The sequence below is a fragment of the Emys orbicularis genome, chromosome 11 (assembly GCF_028017835.1).
Source record: "Emys orbicularis isolate rEmyOrb1 chromosome 11, rEmyOrb1.hap1, whole genome shotgun sequence".
Classification (NCBI taxonomy): domain Eukaryota; kingdom Metazoa; phylum Chordata; order Testudines; family Emydidae; genus Emys; species Emys orbicularis.
The window spans coordinates 68,388,317-68,410,540 of NC_088693.1; the positions used below are offsets into that span (position 1 = coordinate 68,388,317).

General features: G+C 44.1%; 1 protein-coding gene across 1 annotated transcript; it reads left to right on the forward strand.

Annotated features, from left to right (window-relative positions):
• Nucleotides 1-5,653: 5,653 nt before the first annotated feature.
• Nucleotides 5,654-10,047, forward strand: LOC135885874 (putative methyltransferase DDB_G0268948). The gene is made up of 6 exons (XM_065413785.1): nucleotides 5,654-5,764; nucleotides 6,014-6,174; nucleotides 6,657-6,870; nucleotides 8,162-8,262; nucleotides 8,672-8,809; nucleotides 9,891-10,047. Exons 1-6 carry the CDS (start codon nucleotides 5,654-5,656, stop codon nucleotides 9,979-9,981), a joined length of 816 nt encoding a protein of 271 aa, XP_065269857.1. The 3' UTR covers nucleotides 9,982-10,047.
• Nucleotides 10,048-22,224: the final 12,177 nt, after the last annotated feature.

The following is a 22,224-nucleotide window of genomic DNA, read 5'->3' on the forward strand; positions in this document are numbered from 1 at the left end:
TTTAAAATATTTGATTAAGATCCCAATAAAGTCAATGGCAAAACTCCCATTCTATTCAATGGGAGACAAAGGAAGCATGAAATCAAACACTATCAATATTAGAAGGGCTTTCGCGGGGTTGTTGTTTCCTGTTTAGAGAGGAAAAGCTTGGTGTTCTGTCTGGCCATCATTCAATAAATATTGGAAGAAATTAAGGACCCTTTCCCACATAGAAGGCTGCAGAGATTGGATCATATATGGAATATGCAATAAACATGTTACCTAACAGCTGAGAGATTTTTAGAAGGCTTTATAATCCTACTGAGTAAAAATCAAGCAAGATCAACTGCTATATGTAATTCCCTGTCAATGGGGTAAGCAAACAGGAACAGCAATAATGTTGTAGGCATCTTTCATCCAGAGCCCTCAAAGAGCTTTAACAGGTAGATAAGTATTACTGTCCACACTCCACATTAAGTGAAGTAGAGACCAGCCCAAAACATGCCAATTACAGAACTTGTTATTACAGGACAGATTTTCAGAAGAACTCACCTTTAAGCACCAAAATAACTGACGGGATTTTCTAGAAATCTCAGCACCTTGGGTGCCTAGCTCTGCGTGAAAATCTCGCCATGAATGAGCTCTCTTGAACATCTGACTCCACTGGTGGGTGCTGAGCACTTGAAAATCTGGCCCTAAGTTTCTAAGATAGACGGGCATAGAGCTATGTAATAATCTAATATTGAGATGTAGTGATTTTATGAACACTGTATGTGAGCTGGTCAGTGAGGGGCAGTTATTGTATTGTGAATTATAAAATCTTCCTGTAGAATGTATAGATCTAGCTTAATAGGGGACTGCCAGAAAAACAACCAAGAAAGCAACACGATAGCTACGTACAAGCAAACCTCCCGACAAACACTAGGGGCCAATTACAGGATAATAACCAACTTCCAGGCTCCAGCTCAAAAGTTGTTTTGCCAGGCTGGGAGCTTAGAGATCAAAAGGACACTAAATAGTTAAAAAGCACCTACCAAGAGGGGATAGACAGCCATATGGAAGGATTGCCAACGAGACATGCATAAATTATAAGGCATGCAGGATTCTGCCTTCACCACTATTGGTATGTCTACACTTTGAGCTGGGGGAGGGGGCGATGCCCAGCTTGAGGAGACATATCCAGGCTGACTCCGATTGAGCTACCTCACTGAAAATAGTGTAGCCGTGGCAGCACAAGCAGCGGGGGAAGCGAGCAGCCCCAAGTGCATCCCTAGAGTCTCAGGTGGGATCTCGGGGCAGCTAGTCCCTCCCACTCCTCGTGCCGCTGCCGTTACTTTATTATTTGCGCACTGCCTCGATCAGAATTAACGGGGGTATGTCTCCAAGCTGGGCATTACCCCTCCAGCTCGAATTGGTAGACATAACCTAAGGGTGAAACTCACCCCAGTACAGTGAAGATCATCCTTAAACTTAGTGGTTAGTATTATTAATTATTTGTATTATCATAGTGCCTAAGAGCCCTGCTCTTAGACCAGAAGTCCATTGTGCTAGGTGCTGTACAAACACAGAACAATAGTCACTACATTCTCAGACAATTTATTATGACTGTATTTAATATTCCTGTAGCATCCTGTTGTGCCAGGCATTGAACACACACATACGAAGGCCTGGTCCTGCCCCAGAGACCTGACAGTCTAGGGCCCTGATCCTGCAAACACTTACCGACATAAAGAACAGGAGTACTTGTGGCACCTTAGAGACTAACAAATTTATTAGAGCATAAGCTTTCGTCGGCTACAGCCCACTTCTTCGGATGCATATGCATTTGTTAGTCTCTAAGGTGCCACAAGTACTCCTGTTCTTTTTGCGGATACAGACTAACACGGCTGCTACTCTGAAACTTACCGACATGATTATCTTCACTAACATGGCTTCAGTGGGATTATTTAGGTGCTTAAAATTAAGTAGGTGTGATTTAAAAACAAAAAGCTAAAGGAAGTGCCATCTGACCTCCAGCCAGCAATCACTGGTGGATTTGGCAGAGGTAGATCCTAAGGAGGGGTGTGAAGGAGAAGAAGAGACTGACGGACTTTTCTTTTTTTAACCACTCATTTGTTAGCTGTTTGTCACTAGTGCAGCCTTTTAATTGCCAGAGTTCCAGCAGGTCCTGGTGATGCCCAGACCAGGATGCAAGAACAGCCTTTTGTCATTATTTGTTTTCACTTCCACTCTTGGCTTAAACCAGAAAGCACAAAGATGTGAGGAGGGGATTTTTTAAAAGTGATCCAGACTTTTTCTACCCCTAAAAGTTCAGTATGAGTTCTGGGCCAAGATTTTCCCATTTTGTTTGAAGTGGTTTCTCTGTCCCACCAAATGACCAACTAAACTCAGTATTTGCTGCAACAATGTAAAGTGATCTCACTGAAGTAACCTTGTGGGAAATCTAAATTTCCTTAAACTAGCTGCAATTTGAGTACACTACTATTAGAACGGGTGGAGGAGGACTAGATAATTGATATTTCTCTCATGTTTTATGTTCCCAAATCTTTCCCATAGTCAGGAAAATCTCCCTTTCATTTCAATGAATTTCTTTTTTGTATGTAGTAAAATACATCCAGATTTCAAAGGTAACTTATCAGCTCCCAGAAAGTAACATGCTTCCCTAGATACGTTTAGTCTCCCAAAGAGCAGAATTAAAAAATACCCCATCCATCATTCCTGGGCGTTAGTCTTACTGGAGATAACAGAGCTTCACAGAAATCACGAAGGCTGTCACTACACACACAGCAATTCACATGAAGCAGAGGCATGTTGCCAGGTGTTCCAAAAGAAACAAGAACTTTTCCGTATAGAAAGTGTGGTAACTAGTTGGGAAAGCTTTTCAGTTCCACATCTCTACGGGACTGTTACAGCCAAGAGAGAGGAAAGGAATAACAATTAAACCCTACAAGTATCGACAGTATCCTTTTGCATTCATCAAACTTAATTCTATGTAAGGTTCCAAATGCAAATCTCATTGTAAAATTCAGAAGTAGTCAAAATCACCCTATAAAATATATTTACTCTAAAATACTCAGTAGAGTTAAAGTTTGTTTCCCGGACACACATCTCGATAAAGAGATGTCTCGGTCTAACTGACACAGGTTTTCCAAGAAAGAGAAGAAACATTATAAAGGCCAGTCTTAAAATGTATTTGATTGGTTATATTTATTCAGCTGAAAACCAGCAGCCAATGGAATCTTCTGTTCTCAAGTTTCTAAAACAATGGATTGCATTCAGTTGACCTGGGCACTTAAATTGAAGCTTCTGGCTTCACAGGTTGGCTTCCCACAAGCTGCGGAAAGAATAGAGCTAATTCATCAACTACGGCAGGAGTTCTTACTTCCTGGGCAGGGAATTGATCAGTTTCAGGTTTCAGTGACATACAGAGATACAAGGTACATTTCTTTTTATTGCTTCACAGTTTGTTTTGGTGTTTATCATATGCTAACTTGTGCCTGAAAGGGCTTCTCAGGTTGAGAAGTTTTTATCTCTGTGAAAGAAATGCACAATTAGGGGTTGGAAAACAATGGACTGAAAATGTTCTTGTCCAGTGGGCTACACAAGGGCAAGTGATGATGGCTCAGCCCTAACTTTTACCTCCTATAAATTGTTATAATTCATTGGCTCTGTCCTTTACATCCTGAAGCATTTCTCTTTTAATGTCCTTGTGGTTTTGATGACAAAAGCATGAAGAACTGAAATAAATTGAAATCCTTTAGAGACAGAATGGTAGTTTCTATTCTATAATATACAGGTGCTGATACCAGTCCCATCAGCTGTGCCTAGAGGTCTTAAACTCCCATCCTCCTTGATGTATTCATGTGCGCCCTCTCCTCATGACAGATTCAGATTCTGGAAGCTGGAGTTTCCAACTTTGTAAAGGGCTGTAACTGACGAGTTTCCCAACAACCTCTACTACACACAATCTTTCCTGGACATGGTTTATTATAATGATATCAGCCCCTTTTCCATCTGCAAGGCTGAATGCCATAGCACACCAGTGGGTTGCAGAATTAGTTGACTTTAACTTCAAAGTCAAATATTGTCCAGAGAAATCTGATGTGGAGGCAAATAACCTACCCAGAAGTCCCCTTATGCAAAAATGTGACAGAATGCACTGAAGAGACAAGCAAAGATGTTTTGATTAATGTTGTCTTATAGTGTATGGATGTACACAGAGATGGCAAGGTACTTTGGTTGGCAGCTATTGCTAGCAGCCTTTTGGAAGTAGGCATTAGGTAGGGGCATTAAACCCATCACAATGCCTCTTCCACAAGAAGACATTTTTGGCAGGCCAGAAGGAAAATCCGGCTAAATTTCTTCATTGTTAGTTATAGGGGGAAAAGCCTAATAACTAAGATAACAGAGGAGGATACACCGTATCTATTTCTGTATCTTATCCTGCAGTCTATCCAAGACCGATGTAAAAATCAGTAAATGAAGTGATATTGCTTTCTGGTATCGAGATTGTTCTATATCCAAGGTTTTATCATTTTGCATAATGTACAGGTTTTTTTATTCAGTAGATTTTTTTCTAAATAGCTTGTGATATGCCCAGTGACTTTGCATTATGTGGTTATACCGTTGATCAAATAGGCAGTGTTATTTCATAAGATATGAATATCTTTGGGATTATAAACTGTTCAGACCTGGCTATCCTGTCAGATTGCAGAACTCAGCTGCTACAGAGAATTCCTGCTTGATTGGCACTAACCTGGTATTTGGGGGACCCAGGTTCCCATCCCTGGTGTTAAACCAGGCAGAGCGGAGACTTGAACACAGGTCTCCCATGTTAGTGCCCAAACCACCAGGCTATATAAAGTAGTAGTTCTTACGCTCTCTGTGTGTGGCCCAATGAATGTTTAATTGCTTCTACACAGTGGAAGAGCTTCAACAAGACAGAATGAAATTTGAAAGATGGTTCTCATTTTACTGAAATGCCCCCTTTTTAGTTTTTGCTAAAATGTTGTTGTAGTTTTAAAATATTTTTCCAGGTATTTTTGTCACTTTCATTTTTTCGGGGGGGTGGGGGTTTCTTTCCTTTTTTTTCTCTTTCTTCCCCACCCCCACAGTTATTTCAGAGGGGGGAGGAAGACTATTTTCAAAAATGAGTGAGGAGTAAAACCAGGGAGGACAGGGGGTAAAAGAAAATAAGAAAAACCCAAAAAAATTAATAGTAAAAGGTATTTTAAAATAACAAAAAAAGAAAATACCACATTAGTCAGTTAAAAAGTGTATTTTTGACAAAAAATAATGTGACGTATTTTGACCAACCCTGCTGTAAACATAGGCCCAGATAATCAGCTGGTGCAAATCAGCATGGTCCACTTCCTTTTTGATTTCCAGCACTAGATGATCTGGCCCATATCGTATTTCCTCCCACAAACCCCTGTATTCTGCTTTTTACATTTACCATCTATACCCAAGCCCAAGACACTTGAAAAATAAAGTTCACTGACCCAAACTGAACATGAAGTATCTTTGCCATTAGCTGATTCCAAAGGTTAGAACTTCAGTACCTAACTTGAGTAATATTTAATGGAGTTAATTACATAGTCAGGGGAGTTTGATCTTATGGCTAATGTAACAAAGTGAATTTGCCTAATCCCCTTAGGTGCCAGTTTGCTGGAACATGGCTGTGCGTTTGTTCGAGGCACGAGATCATGCAGTTTCCTATCTGAAATACAGATTCTCTCCCCCTGAAAATCTCCAAAGTGTCATCTTCTCCTACCTGGAAGAAAAGGTAAGTGAGACAGGCAGGCCCTAGACTGAGAATACATGTTATTAATTCTACTGTGGAGAAGACCTGTAGAATGCAGTAGGAGTGAAACCAATAGGATACTACAAAGGTTACTCTAATTACCTGGAGTATCAAAGCCGTTACTCTGTGACTAGGACTAGGTATGTGTATAGGGGTGTACAGAGGACTAAGATTTGGCTCTTCATAAGAATTTGTGCTCCGCTTGCTGAGACGTGGCTGTTCTCTCCTCAGAAAGCAGACCCCATTCGGCTGGCAGTGGATGTCGGCTGCGGGTCGGGACAAAGCACTCGCGTACTCGCAGCTCGTTTTGAGAAGGTGGTTGGAACAGACATCAGTGAAGCTCAAATAGAGGCAGCCAAACAAGCTGCTTCCTTCCCAAATGTTTCTTACCAGTAAGTGTTCCGTAAAAGGATGCTTTCCCTTTGGGTGTGTCCTGAGGGCTGACCTTTGCACAAAGCCACACTTCGTGAACAGGACAGATACAGGCCAGCATTTTCAAACGAGGCCAGTCATTTTTAGGTGCCTGATTTCAAGCATATTGGGCCTGCTTTTTCACAAAGTACCCAGAACTCACAACTCCATCTGAAGTCAGCAGGAGCTGCAGGTGCACAGCTTCTGAAAATCAGGCTGCTCCTAATTAAATGCCTAAATATGGATTTTGGAGCTCCAATTTTGAAAACTTGGGCTGACATTCTTAGGCCAAATCACTCTTCAGCTCCAAGAGAACAAAAAAGTTAGACTTTTCAATGTCAGATTTTCAACAACACCACATTTCCTCTCAGCAGAGTCCACACGTGACAAGTTGCATGCATGTCAGGCCCCAGTAGAGACTCCTTCTTCCCATTTGAAATATCTTCCCTGTTTCCCTTTATAGTGTGTGCCCTGCAGAGGAGCTGCCATTTGAGGATGGTTCTGTGGACCTCATTACTGCTTTTACAGCTGCCCACTGGTTTGATATGCCGAGGTTCATGAAAGAAGTGGATCGAGTTCTCAAGCCACATGGCTTTGTGGCCCTTATCACCTACACTACAGACTTCAGTATGCACTATAAAGACTGCTCGGAGAGGCTTACGGAAATCTTCACTGAGGTGGGAGAAGAAAACAATCCTCTTTTTTTTTTTTTTTTTTAAGCATGAAGTTTATAATATATTTATAATATATTTTAATGCTGCTAGACACTTTCCACTATAAGACCCTGTTTTCAGCTGCTTATAACTTTGCCAAACCTTAAGCATTTGGGCTGAAATTTTCCTTTCTGCCTGTTTGCCACAGGCAGGATTATTTTTTTGTAAGTTTCCGCAAAAACAGTCAGCCATTCCCAAAAACGGAAATAGAGAATAATTGGTGCCTTTGCCCATTTAAATATTAATTCTTATACCCATTGTATTGAGAAGGTCTAGTTCCTCCCCGCTCTGGGGCAGAGCTTGGAATTTGCAGAGCGAGGCAGCTTCCATTACATAAAACCCATTCCCAGACAAAAACTGCCCTCACATTGAGGTATGGCTCAGGGTACATATGAATTACTTGGGATAAAATACATTAGTGGCTGTTGTAATTATCCCCGAACGAAGTATTACAAACCCAGGACATTCAGAGTTATTGTTAGACTTACCTTCCTTATTAATTCTGTCCTCTATTGATACCATGTAATACCCATAGACTTCTGACTAAGGCATTATAATACTATGGTCTCTTTAGATTAAACTGATTGTAAAGACATGTTATATTTCTGTCTTCCCCCGCCTCCGTAGTGTCACTCTGTTAGGTGGCCATTTTGAGAAGGGTATCTATCTCCCATTGCTCTCAATGAGAGCAAGGCTGCAGGAAGGCTGAACAAAAATGGCTGCTGTCTCCATTCACTTGGTCGTCACAATATTCCTATCTGCCTCATGATGGCACAGGTGGCCACCATCTTCCCTGAGGTGGCTTCATTCTTACTGGGTGGGCAGTGATCTTTTTGATAGAGGGCATCTTAACCGAGGTCAGTCTTGTGGCCTAAGTCCCAGTAAGAACAATGGAAGAGGTTATGTCCGCCATTTTGAAGTAGGGCAGTTTTTCATGGAATTCTCTGGAAAAGAACATTACTATACCAACCCAGCAGAAAGAGATTCTGTCCAGTACAAACAATAATGGGTGGGTAGTTGGGGGGGGAGGGAAATGACCGTTAAACCCAAACTAAAATTGTTCAAATGTAGCCCATTCACACAACTTCTGTGAGTATTATGTATAGGGGAAGTCTGAAGAGTCTGCATTATTCTATTATTCTCCTGTGTAGCTCTAACTTGCCCTCAGGCCAGCCAGCCCTGAATCAGAGAGTGCAGCTCAAATGGAGTGGAGGATCAAGGCCTTATGTAACATTTTTGCTGTTTCTGTTAACAGACCCAGGACCTGCTTCTTAAATATGGAGATGAAAAACTAAATCTTGTGATTGCAGGGTATAAAGAGGTGTTTGAGTCCGTGCCTTTTCCAGACACGAAGAGGTGAGAAGACAAGGACTAAACTGAATTGTATGTAATCTCTTGCATTGTGGACTGTGTGAGCTCTGGAATGTTGGGCACTTGGTGGCAGTCATTGGTGTTCACTTTGAGACTGCAGGTTGAAGAAGACTCATAGAGTTTACGGTTAGCAGGTAGCCCTGAGATCATTTGGTCCAATGTCCTTCAAACACATCTCCAGTCTCTGGTCTGTCTGGTTCATCTGTGTGGCCTCTTCATCAAATGGGAGAGGTTTCCCCATAACCAAATGTCTAAAAGGAGGAAGGGATAACAGATCATGCCCCACATCTTAATAATCCACATGAGCCAGATCCTCATCTTGTATAAATCAGCATAGCACCATTACCCTCCAGGCTTACTTCTCCAATGCTCTGGTTTCTTCCCACTCTTGCAGAGTTACCCAGATCTTAGACAAAATTTCCATGTCCGTTTCTGAGGTGATCGGGCTATTCCAGTCCTTCTCCATGTATCAAGCCTTTCTGAGGAGCGACCCTGAAGCAGCAAAATCCCTCCTCCAAAAAACTGAACAAAGGTAAAAACAATTTAAGAAAACAAGCAGAATGTGGGCAGCTCTCTTGTATGACATAGGTGAAGAGTGAGGTCACAGCAACTCCTCCAACGCTGGGGGAAGGGCGGAGACTCGTTGCAGTGGTGCAGCCATCTTTGCTGTGGGTCAGTATTGTGAGCCATTGGCTTTTTATGGGCCAGATCTTCAGCTGGCTTAAATCAGCAAAGCCCCATTAACTTGAACAGAGCTATGCCAACGTTAGCCAGCTGGGGTTATGGCCCAGTATTTCTGCCAGAATCCCCTATGTGCATTGCTGTCACTGGTGAAGCTTGATACTTAGCTTGATCCTTCATAAAATTGGCAGCTTAGCTAATTTCCTCCTCCTGGTACTTGATACTGAGTATTTACTTCTCGGACATCCTCTAATTTAATTAGCAAAGGAATAAAATATTGAGAGCTTGAGCTTCTAGTTCCAGCTTAAACCCAATAAACCACAATCTCTTGGGCTATATGGTGGATTCAGTCTCTTCATACAAACCCAGTAACACCAAAAGGAGTTTCACATATGGGCAGCCTACCATACAGTCTTTAGTAATTATGGTAAGTGACTGGCACAGATAATGTGCTAAAACTGCTTTAAACATTGTAAGTTTCTCTTGAATTACCTTTTGTGTATCCATTTTTCTGGTAAGAGTAGAATGGTTTTGGTGGGACAGGTATGTCTACACTAGCTCTTAAGTCAATGTAATGTAATTTACATCACTCAGGGCTGTGAAAAATCATCCCCCTGAGCGACGTCAGTTACATCGACTTAAAGCGCTGTCTACACCACACTATGTTGACAGGAGACCATCTCCCACTGATACAGCTTCCACCTCTCATTGAGGTGGAGTAATTTTGTGGACAAGACAGTGCTCTCCCGTTGGCATAGCATGTCTTCACCAGATGCACTACATCGGCGCAGCTGCATCAATCTAGTGCAGTAGTGAAGACAAAGTCTTAGGCTGCGATGCTAAGAACTGACTGTCACCTCTGCCTCTTGTAGGACATGAGTCAATCTATACAATGACAAAGTAAGTGACCCTTCCTCCATTTCTTGTTTCAGGTTCCTGGAGACCATGGGAGTTTGCTCTAATGAAACCCAGGTAGAGTTTGGGATAAGGAGTGCTTGTGTTCTGGGCTGCAAAGGGCCATGAATGAAAAATCCAGCAATGACCCTATAGCCAGAAGAAAAATCCTGGTTTTGGTATCTACTTATAACTGATGTTATCATCTTTAAAATATTTGATTAAGATCCCAATAAAGTCAATGGCAAAACTCCCATCCTATTCAATGGGAGACAAAGGAAGCATGAAACCAAATACTATCAATATTAGAAGGGCTTTCGCGGGGTTGTTGTTTCCTATTTAGAGAGGAAAAGCTCGATGTTCTGTCTGGCCATCATTCAATAGACACTGGAAGAAATCAAGGACCCTTTCCCACATAGAAGGCCGCAGAGATTGGATCATATATGGAATATGCAAAAAACATCATGTTACCTAACAGCTGAGAGATTTTTAGAAGGCTTTATAATCCTGCTGAGTAAAAATAGCTTCCAGCAAGATCAACTGCTATATGTAATTCCCTGTCAATAGGGTAAGCAAATAGGAACAGTCATAATGTTGTAGGGTTATAGTAATAATACTTCACAGGTATCTTTCATCCAGAGCCCTCAAAGAGCTTTAACAGGTAGATAAGTATTACTGTCTGCACTCCACATTAAGTGAAGTAGAGACCAGCCCAAAACATGCCAATTACAGAACTTCTTATTACAGGCCAGATTTTCAAAAGAACTTGGCTTCCATTTAGGCACCAAAATAACTGATGGGACTTTCTAGAAATCTCAGCACCTTGGGTGCCTAGCTCTGTGTGAAAATCTGGCCATGGATGAGGTCTCTTGAACATCTGACTCCATTGGTGGGTGCTGAGCACTTGAAAATCTGGCCCTAAGTTTCTAAGATAGAATTAATGAGAGTGACTTACCATTACTCTGATGGACATAGGCTGCAGCACACCCAGAGCCAATGTCAGTGTGTTGTGGTCAGGATCCCCACTGACTCAGCAGCGGGTCTTCTGCCGCTGCTAGGGCCACAGTGGAGGGAGTGGGCCTGCGTCCCCCCTGCCACCCAACGTGTGGGTGGCCGTCTCCCCCTCTCCCAGGTCCTTCAGAGCCAAGGCCTGGGCCTCCTGAACTCATTTGTCTGCGCAGCTCCTGCCTGAGTGCCTGGGTCACTGACTCTCTACTGCCCCGCTTGCTAATATTGACTGTTTGCTCCGCCCCTGCCTGAGGGCCTGAGCTACTGACTATTTGTTTCCCTGCCCTGACCCAGGACCTGGGTGTGCTAATATTGACTGTTTGCTCCGCCCCGCCTGAGGGCCTGAGCTACTGACTGTTTGTTGGCCTGCCCTGACCCAGGACCTGGGTGTGCTAATATTGAACTGTTTGCTCAGCCCCTGCCTGAGGGCCTGAGCTACTGACTGTTTGTTGGCCTGCCCTGACCCAGGACCTGGGTGTGCTAATATTGAACTGTTTGCTCAGCCCCTGCCTGAGGGCCTGAGATGCTGACTGTTTGCTGCACAGCCAGGCTAGTTCCCTGACACCCCTGACCGAAATAGCGAGGCGGTCTCGTTCCCCGCCGCCCCAGAGGGGGGCGAGCCCTGGCCGAACCCCCTACAGGCAGGAATTAAAGAAAAATACCCAATGACATGAAACCACAGCCTGATATAAGATGCATACAAAAGACTTGGACTAGATGACCTCCTGAGGTCCCTTCCAACCCTGATATTCTATGACTTGGCATGACAAGAAAAACTGGACTATACATTCCCGGGATATGGCTTATATAGACATGACTGCAAAATAGAAAAGGGTGGGGGTGTCTGCACCTTCATTAAGGGGACCTGAACCAATTGAATTAAAGGTTAAATATAAAGCTATTGAGATATTGATACAAAACAACACTGCTTCTCTAAGATTTTTTAATGTTTATAACACAGGCAGGAAACTAAAGGCGATGGCCCTAAAAGAATTAACTGCAAATGTCACATGCCCGTTCATTATCTGTGGTGATCTGAAGTAAGGTGGGGAAGTGAGGAAAATGATAAAAAGGGAAAATGTTAAGAACAATTCTTTGAAGAGAATAATTTAGCAATATTAAATGATGGAGCACCTACCAGGACCAATACTTCTGGCAGAAGCTTCTCATACTTGATCTGGGAACAGCTTCTGGCACCATAGCTAGGAAACGCAGCTGGGAAATGTACAGAGAGGAGGGAATGGGTAGTGACCATTTCCCGACTTCAATTACATAGCAAGGAAAAGGAAATACTGAAGACGAGGAAAATATCCCCACTTGAAATCTAAACAAAGCAAATTGAAAACTGTTTAGAAACAAAAGTGAGGAACCTGTGAATGAGCCATGTATAAATGAAGCTATTGAGGAATTCGCTTGTAATGTTACTAGGGGAATCCTAAAGACAGACAGCCTAGCTTCTTCTAGGACACCAGTGCTATGTAAAGATAGGAACAGTGCACCCTGGTGGGACAAGGCATGTGAAATGAGGAAATATGAAAAAATAATGAAATGTAAAAAAAAAAGAAGGCAGTTGCACAAAGGGCAAGACGAGAAAGCTGGAGACCATACTGTGGTAAAGTAAAGATAGATACCAATACAGCAGAGGTATAGAAACAAATTAGGGAAATGAATGGAATAACGAATAAGAGCCATATAATACCATGCCTTGAGAAAGTCAGTAATGATGAGACTCAGAGGATAGAGATTAGGGAGAGGAAAAGACCATGCATTGAGGAAATTATGAGATGATGAAGAGGTGGGAGGAGGACGTGGCTATTATTTTAAATGAAAACGTTAGTATGAGAGAACTCCAAAAAGCGAGAATAAGGAGCAAAATGCACTGCACCAGGAAAGGATGAAATAAGCTTTGAAATACTTAAACACATAAGTGAAGGAAGCTTGAGGTGTGTGATGAGCTGTACTAAGCCCTGCAGTCCTACTGCACCCCACCCCAGGAAAGGGAGCAGTAGAGGTGGGCCCTCCAAGCTGCCTAGAGAGGCTGCAGGGAGCAGCCAGTCAGAGACCAGCAGGCTCATATGAAAGGGAGCTGCTAGAGAGAGCAGTTCAGTTGCTTGGTGGAGCCAGAGGAGCAAGGATGGTGCTCATGGCTGGCTGTAGGGCTGGGCAGATCAGTGCTGGCTGGAGTCAAGCTGCAAGGAAGGTACTGGGGCTAAGAATGGAAGTGGATAAGGGAAATGCAGTAGCAGATAGTTAAAAGGAAGTAGCAGGCAGCTGCTATTTGTAGGATCCCTGGATTGGGACCTGGAGTAGTGGGTGGCTTGGGTCTTCCCCTACCAGCCACAGCTGGAGTGGCTAAAACCCCGAGGAAGGGAGTAGCCGAGAGAGGGGGCTGACGAGCCGAAAGAGGGTCAGTAATTGTGGAAATTAATTACACACACACACCCTGGAAGGGGGCTGAACTATAAACAGTGACCCAGCTGGAGAGATAGGACACCAGGGAGGAAGCCCTGGGGGCACTGCCAGTGGTGCTGGGGGTGTCACACCACCCCCTGGCTTGATGTAGTTTGGTTCAATGGCTCTCAGCACTCCCACTATAAATATTGCTCCAACACCACTGGGCACTGCTCCATAACAGAGCCGGGGATGATACCTGAGTGAGCCAGAAGGGGCCAAGACAGGAGGGGCAATAACCAGGGTACTGTGACAAGCCCTGTTGGACTGTTTACCCCGGAAAGGGTCTGTCTGTGTGTTTGTTTCACGCGTGGACTGTGTGTGACTTGGCTGGAGGGCGGAGTCACTGGAAACCCACCAGAGATGTTTAATGGCCAGCAGGGGTCACTGCAAAGAACACAACGCAGAGGGAGTGCAAGTGCAGGACACCCAGTCGGTAAGGGTGCTCACAGGAAGTGAGTGGACCCCATCACAGGGTGATACTAAAATGATATAATAGGAGACAAGGTGAAATGCCTAAGAATGGAAACAGTTGATGATTGTCCCAGTGAGGAAAATGGGTAAATCGTGCCCAAGACTCGAAGCATATAGACTAATTGCCCTCCCAGCATGTTTAGATAAAACTATCACGCTGTCGGGAGTGGCTCACGACCGTGAGTGCCAAATTCAGGGCAGTGTTGCAGCTGTCTCGGTCCCAGGATGTTAGAGACCCAAGGTGGGCAAGGTGATTGACAGGTTGTGACCCCCAGGGTGCAGTCTGGAGCCGTGGGAACCGCTGTCCCTCTAACCCTCTAGCTGGGCAGGCCTCTCTCACACCGCTTTGCGGGAGATTCAGCCAGTGTCTTCAGAGCCTGTTATCACCCAACATTACAGCAGGTGACGCCACACTAACTGAGTTACCTGAGTGCATTACCTAAGCCACTCAAGGGCAGACAGAATACAACAGCCAAATTCCCAGCCTTGCTCTCTTGCTGGAGTATAAACCCAGAATTATACTGTCTTGCACTTCCCAGGGATCTGTATAATGTCAGCTCATTAATATATTTGCTCCCCTCTCGATGTGGGAAAGAGATGCAACAGCCTCTGTTCACAGAGCTGAGATTTTCCCAGACACTTCACTCAAAACACACTGGTTAAGAGAAAGCATAAAACAAGTTTATTATCTACAGAAAGATAGATTTTAAGTGATAGCAAACAGATCAAAGCAGATTACCTAATAAATAAACAAAACCGCAAACTAAGCCTAACGTACTAGCTAGATTACTGATTCAAATCCTCTTACCCTGACTGATATTACAAGCAGGCTTGCAGATTCTTAAGGCACAAGCTGCACTTGCTTTGCAGCTTGGCCTCACCTCTCCCATCCCAAGTCCTTTGTCTTTCAGCGCTTCTTTCACGTGTTGGGTTGTGGGGGAGTGAAGACCAATCACGATGTCACTCCCTGCCTTGTATAGTCTCTTCATAGCTGGAAACAAGGGTTCCCCCCCAAAGTTCCCAGCCCAGTTTGTGGAAAAATACAGGTACCAAAATGGAGTGCAGTGTCATGTGGTCTGGTCACATGCCCTTGCTGAGCCCTAGCAGCCATTACTCATAGACTGGCTGAAATGTTCCCAGGAAAGCTAAACTCTTTCATGGTCCATTGTCTTTGTTTCTTCATGGTTGTTCCTGAAAGGCTGGTTGTGGGTGTAACCCAGAGTAAGCACATTTGAAATACAGGTACATCGTCAATATTTATAACTTCAGATTCAAAAAATGATACATGCACACAAATCGGATAATCATATTTGGCAAATCATAACTTTTCCAATGATGCCTCACATGCGTCAATTAATGCTTCTGTCCTGTTTGGTGAGTTTCACAATTAGAGAGATTTATAATGCAAACACTCAATATAATGTTATAGTATGGGCTATACAGGTTGTAAAGGAGATCAATACCTGCAGCATCCTGCAAGTATTTCATCAAACATCTTATCAACTTAACATCTATTCTAAAAATACTAACCCAAGTGAACCAGATTGGCTTCCAGCCGTGCATTTGTCAATTTCCTGTGAGGCCCGAGGCCTTGGCATGAACTGGCACTTGGTGTGCCAGTGTCACAAGAACAACAGAAAGACTAGTAATGGAGAGATTAGTAGCACACTTGGAAAGAAATAGGTTCTTAGATGGAATGCAAAGTGGGTCAGCAGAGGTAGACGTGCGATTGACCACATTGTCGGTAGAGACAGAAGCACAAAAAGAAACACATGAGAAGCAAAGAATTCGTGATCGTAACCTAGGACATAGGAAAAGCCTATGATGTGTTAGAGAGAGAGGGACTATGTCATGAAGTGGCCTCCATGGGTATTACAGGAAAGATGTACAGATGGATAAGGGACTTGTTAAGGAAAAGAATGATACAAGTCCCACTAGGGGAAGCTTGTTCCAGTGTATATTCAATTGCAAATGGAACTCCACAGGGGAGTGTAATTAGCCCAGCTCTCATTAGCATGATAAATGTCCTCCCTAAAGAGATGAATAAAGGAATAGGGATCACATTATGTGCTGACGACTGTCATGTGGACCAAACGCAGAAACCTTGGAAGCACCGCCAAGAGAATCAGTGATGCACTTAAAAGAAACGCAGAAGGGTGAACAGGTGGGACTTCAAATTCTCCACAGACACAACTCATTTGGAGGGAAAATATTAAAGATAAGTGCAAAGGTAGAATTAATTTATTTAAAAGTACCTCAGGAACATCCTAGGGAGCAGATAAGAAAACTGTGGCAATCCTACATAGAGCGCCAATTACACCAATTGTTGAGTATGGACGCCAAGCCTTTGGGTCAGCAATGAACACCACTCTGAGAAAACTAGACTATATCCAAGCACAGGCATTGGATATCGGATGTGATGCCTGTACCTCTGTGTGTACTACAGATAGCAGCCAGCGAAATGCCTCTCACTCTTAGGATGAAACACCTAGACTTAACTTTTTAGGCCAGAGTACTAGGTAATAATGAAGATGACAACACAAAGCTAACATATAGTGATTGTTGGGAATTACGTGGAGGCCAGATAGGACAAAAAAATCAAAATTCCCCCTGTAAATAAGGTACAGAAGTGGATAAAGGATCTTAATGAAAAGAAAGGATTGAAAAAGACCAAAATCTACAGCTATGGGAAAAAACTCTATCACTGGAAAACCATCCCCCTCAAGATAGACATGGAATTATAAAATGAATTAAATAAAAGGAGAAGACTGATACAGGATGTCGCAAATCAATACATGTGTGATAATAGGGACATAATTGCCAAATATGTGCAGATGGCTCCAAATAGGAAGGAACAGAGAATGAGAATAGCTTTCTGCTTGCCCTCCCTCGGGCTCAAGAAAGTCATGAGGCTAACTAACTTTGTATCCATCTTTACAACGGAGCTAACGGGGATTATGTTAGCACTAAATTAGGCTTTAGATGTACAGCCAGCTGCTGTGGCCATCTTGTCTGACTTCTTATCAGAGCTGTAGGCAATTTACAATGGTAAGTCTAACAGCATAAATGATATTCGTAATGAAATATTACTGCTAACTGAACTGGCGCAACTGGACATAACAATAGAAATAGCATGGATCCCGGTGCATGTAGGGATAGCATCCAGCAAACTGGTGGATAAACTGGCAAAAAGTGCTGTTAATCACAAACAAGACTACCTAGGGATCCCCTTACGCAAACAGGAATTTAAACACCTAATCAAAAATGAGCTAAGGAAGGAATGACAAGAATTGTGGGCAAATTAAATGAAGGGAAAAAATTCGGAGAAGTATGCCCAGCAGTTGAAAATGCTGATATAATCCAAGGCCCCGAGAGGAAGAGCAAAGTGGCTCAATTTAGAATTCTACTAGGACACTTTGGATTAAAAAGTAATTTATTTCTAATTAACAGTCATAAAGAGGGATTATGCATAGCATGTAAGGTTCAGGAAAAAATAGATCTGATCCTTTGGGATTGTAAAGACTACCAGTGAAAGGAGGGGATTATACAGAAAACGCAGAGGCCTTAAAGTATCTATTTTCCTTGCAACATCTATCAAGAATACAAGGAAGATGGGGCCCAGGGAAAAAACCTTCTCTGTAATTTGTCAAGAAAACCAGGAAAGGTACAAGACTCTAAGTCCTGAATGAGATGTAAAGTACAGTGCATGGCAGTCAGATAGACTCAGGAATCAAGTCTGCTATGCCACAAAACCCAAGAAGAGGAAAAAGAAGAAAGGGGGCTGCAGGGAGAGCATCTGTAGTCATTCTCTGGGGAACAGAAAAGGTAGGAAACAGTACAGGGAGGCCATAAGGAGTCTGAGAGTTTAGACCTTGGCTTCTGCCTACAGGGTCCCTGAGCTGGAGCCCAGACTAGAGGGAGTCCCAGGATTCCCCTATCAGCCACCAAGGAAGGAGGGATGAAAACCCCTGAGGTAAAGGGTGCAAGGACCACAAACTCCAGAAACCAATGGAAGACCTGCTGTAAAGTCATTGGACTATGTTACCCCGAAAGGGATGGACTAAAGCGTGATCTGCCGGAGGGCCAAGTTGCAGAAAGAGAGACCACCACAGTGATGGAGCAACTGTTGTTAGGGGGTGTCATATGGGCAGAGAGCCACTACCCCACAGCTGGCCAGGAGGAAGTGCTCCTGCAGTGAATGAACCCCTTACAAATACCTCTTTTCCCATTCAGTGTCATTCTTTCAACGAACGAGGTGACATACAAATAACTGTGTGTTCTAGCAGATCCCTCCCCGGGGATTGAGTGCACAGGACTCTGAAACAGTTACTAAATCGTTCATAGCCTGCTTTTGCATAGTCCCTTTTCCTTGAACATCTTGAAGTAAAAAGTCCATAAAAGCAAATCAGAGATTAAAAGACAAGGCCAAGAGAAAGAACTTGTGTTATCAACCCCACCCCATCTTCCTTGGAAAGGTGCACTCACATTAAAATCAGGGTCTGGTGCAACAGGAACATGGCACAGAGTCATTGACAATTGAAATCCAAATTGCTTTTATTAATAGTAGCCCAGTAGGATGATGGATTTGACCATTAGCTCTTGTCTACACGGAAAATTAATTGGAATTAATTTTTGAAGTGGATTAGCAAAACTGCATTAAATCTGCATTTTGGGAATGAATTAAATTAAACCAAACTAAAGCCACTTAATGAGAGCATCCATACAGTGTTTTAATGCAATTTAATTAATCCAATTTAAATTCACACCTTCAACTAATTTGGATTAGTTTTCCTGAGTTTCTGTGTAAACAAGCCTTTAGGTGGGGAGATAACCACAAATTGTCTCCAGACAACATTCCAGGGGCACAAAACTAACATCTCAAAGAGAATTCTGTTGCTAATATGGTTATTTGTGCCAAAATTACTTGAACATAATTTGGCTGAGCAGAGAGAACTACTTCAGCTCATTAAGGGTGAAATTCAGCCCTGTACAGATAGACAGCTCAAGGCTTATGCACCATTTGTGACCTGGAAACTAGCATTTAGTGGGATATAAGTGATACGCAGGCCACGTGCTACTCTTCTGTCCAGGGGTGAATCTCACTGTAAATGAATAAACCCAGTTTTAACAAGCCAGGTTAATGCATCACATAATGGAGTTGGCTCATTTATTTCCACCACTGGCATTTCGTTTGAATTATTTATAATGCTTCACAAGTTACAAGTAAATGCACGGCTGTGTAGCTAGTAAGCGTAGGATGCGAGCTCGCGCCAGCCTTCTGCAGTGAATTCTTTGCGGCGCAGTAGGGAGAGATGGTGAGTTGTACGATGTGTGGATTAGTGAGTCTCCAGACTTCACCATGAGTGTGTTTGCAGCCTGTCACGCCACAGGGAGGAAGAACGGAAGGATGCAGTGTGGTGGGGTGAAACTGGTCTAAAAGAGTTAAAAGCACATTAGTCACAGTTACCACAGATGTGCTGGAAGAAATTAGTTGCTTCTCAGCCAGCAGGAGTGAGACTGAGGTGTCGGGTGATAACTTTAGGCGCGGTGCCCGATTCGGGGAAATTGGCCTAAAGCTCGCCCTGCAGCTGGGCCTCAAAAAAGGCTGAGAGAGTAGCCCAGAAAGGGAAACACGGGTGCTGGCTTCCTCCGGGCCCCTGGCGTGCTCAACCCCCTGTTCCACCCCTCACTTGACCCCTTCCCCCAAACCCCTGCCCCACCTCTTCCTGCCCCTGCCCCACCTCTTCCCGCTCAGTTCCACCTCCTTCCCCCGCGCGTGCCCTGTCCCCGCTCCTCCTTCCCTCCCTCCCCCCAGCGCCTCCTGCACGCTGCAGAACAGCTGATCGCAGCGGGTGGGAGGAGTTGATCAGCAGGGCTGCCAGCGGACAGGAGGCGCTGGGGGAGAGCGGAGGAGCTGGCTGCCTGTGGATGCGAAGCACCCACTAATTTTTTCCCATGGGTGCTCCAGGGCTAGAGCACCCACGGAGTCAGCACCTGTGAAGGGGAATGAAGATGGAGCACAGAGGAAGCTGAGTTGTTGAGAAACTTTGGATGTTAGTCTGAACTTTTGTTACCCCGAAAGGGATCTGAACTGGACGTTCCACAAGGGGTGATGGGGCAAGAACCCTTGCAATGAGAAGCTTTGGCACTAGGGGGCACTGAGGCAGAGAGTCCAACCACTTATATGCCATCCTGGGGAGGGGTTTCTATCTTCATTGTAGCAAATGCTCCCCTACTGGCTGTCTAACACTATATTGGAGGATGCTGGAAACTATAAAGATATCCACAGGCACCCACCGGTAGTGTCTTAGGCCTGGCTAAGAGAACCTGGTCCTTATTACTCTAATGTTCATTCACACAGCTGTATTGTGGCTGCTCCAGTTAGGTGACGGGAGCCATGTCCCACCTCCCCATAGCCCTTCCACACAGCTGGCGACTGTGATTGGGCGGCATGTGCTGCCTGCGTGCAAAAGGGAGGGGAAGCCAGAGGGTATTTACACTGCGATGGGGTGTTTCTGGGCCGGGGGGACTGGCTGCGGTGGAGGGGAGTGCATTCTACACCTCGCTAAAGGGTGTAATGGCCATCAGTGAGCACACTGTCCTCAGGGTCCCAATAGGTGTTACACTGATCCCCGCTCTATGCAGACTCTCTGGGCCAAATGCATCTCTAGTGTATGTTCAATTCAAGCCAACTGAGTTACACCAGAGAGGAATTTGGCCCAATACCGCCAGGCATGCGGCACTCCTCGGAGCGTTACCACCCCACAGGGCTCTTAGTGCACCCCTATCTGATGTAACAAACCCCTTGTGGTGGTGCCCAGCTGGTGATAGTGAGTAACAGGGGTGGGAAAGGGTTCTCATTCCACTTGTTGGAACCAATTGGAAGCCAAGGCCTGTTGGATGAATTTCGACAGAACAAATGGGCCCAAAGAGTCAAAGATGTTAACATGACCCTGTCACTGTCCAAAATCATGTGTAGCATTCAAGGTGTGTATACAGAGCCCTCAGCCTGCCTAGCACCCTAGCAAACACACCATCCTTGCTAACCTTGTATTAAAGACACAGAAAAGGAAAAACAGTGAAAGCATTTGAAATATAAAGTATTACATATGGCGTTCACTGTTGCAACATCCCTTGTTCCTTTTCCCATTACCTGGAGAGAGTCTTTAGAAGGACTCCTCCACCCCCCTGAATTTGACAGTCTTTTCACTAGTATTAAAGATGGGAACAACTGTCCAATTTGGGGGGGAAGAGAATTTAGTTGAAATGAGTTGGAGCCGTTGTTATAGCTACTAAGGTTGAGCCGGCCTTGAAGACAAAACAAAACAAACATACAAAAGGTGTCTCTGGTATTGACTCTCACTTGCAGGATTACTGCTGGAGAAACACCAGCACAGCCAATGATCTAATCAGCCACTTTGAGCCCTGTATCAGCATCAGGCTATACGTATGTTGTAAAATAGCCAGTCTTGGCTGGCTAAGCCGGGCTCTTATTAAACAGACGACAAAAAGAGAGAAATGGGGAAGAAAAGGACACCCAACGGGGTAGGGATGACAAAGTCTCACAGCCCAGATGGTTTGGGGGATTTAGGTGGGGCTGGGATTGGTGACAATGTCAGCTGGGTCCCTCTTTTGGTCTGGTCAGGACATCTCTCAGGATCAGGACAGTGAAGGACAACGGTGTCCCAGTGGGTCCTGGAGGTCCCAGGAGATGGTAGGGGTGGCATCCAGGATGGTGAAGCTTACCCCTTCCTTTCTCCCATCTTTCACTCAGCCAGCATCTCCCCAAAAGGGAGTGCGGGGTAGAATTGCCCGTATTCTCATTATTGTGTCCACCAATTAGGCCTAATTTCTGAGACACCAGTTTTGGTTCACTGATTCCCAGTCCTACACTTCTCTTGTTTCCCAGGCCTGATCTTAACACAGGCCTTGAGTCCTATCAGTCAGCCTTTTTGTTTGGATGAATGCAGCTTTTCTATCTCCGTTTCCAACCAATATTTATTGTTTCAGATTATTGTGACCTTTAAAACTTGTATCTATTTCCCCATAGTTAGACTTACAACTGGGGTAGGATGCCAAAGCCCCGTTTACCATGACAGTCCCCTAGGGGGGAGAGTTCTGTTTTCAGGAGTGACCCTTTTAATTCTTCCATTTTCTCAGCCTTAGAGGCTTTTCTCTAAATGGATCTGTTCAACTCATGTTCTATGATTTAAAGGCACTAATGCAGAGACTCTTTTTTTTTTTCCAAGATGAAAAGCTGTATTCTTTTTGTTGGAGTCTAGAAAGCTTCACTAGACATGAAGGAAAAAGCAACAATTCTCTTTTTTTCCCCTGGTAAGTCTAGTGTATAACAGACAAAGTAGCTTATGGATCACTCAGTTATATAGCGCTAAGATTAGTTTGTTTGTCCCTGAACTGTTTTCACATACACCTGAATAT

What these genes read in the sequence shown, in the direction of transcription:
- LOC135885874 (XM_065413785.1), top strand. Translation starts at nt 5,654, where the DNA reads ATGGCTGTGCGTTTGTTCGAGGCACGAGATCATGCAGTTTCCTATCTG. An exon ending in CCTTTTCCAGACACGAAGAG is followed by an intron (nt 8,263 to 8,671) that starts GTGAGAAGACAA and finishes CCACTCTTGCAG; the next exon opens with AGTTACCCAGATCTTAGACA. An exon ending in CTCCAAAAAACTGAACAAAG is followed by an intron (nt 8,810 to 9,890) that starts GTAAAAACAATT and finishes TTCTTGTTTCAG; the next exon opens with GTTCCTGGAGACCATGGGAG.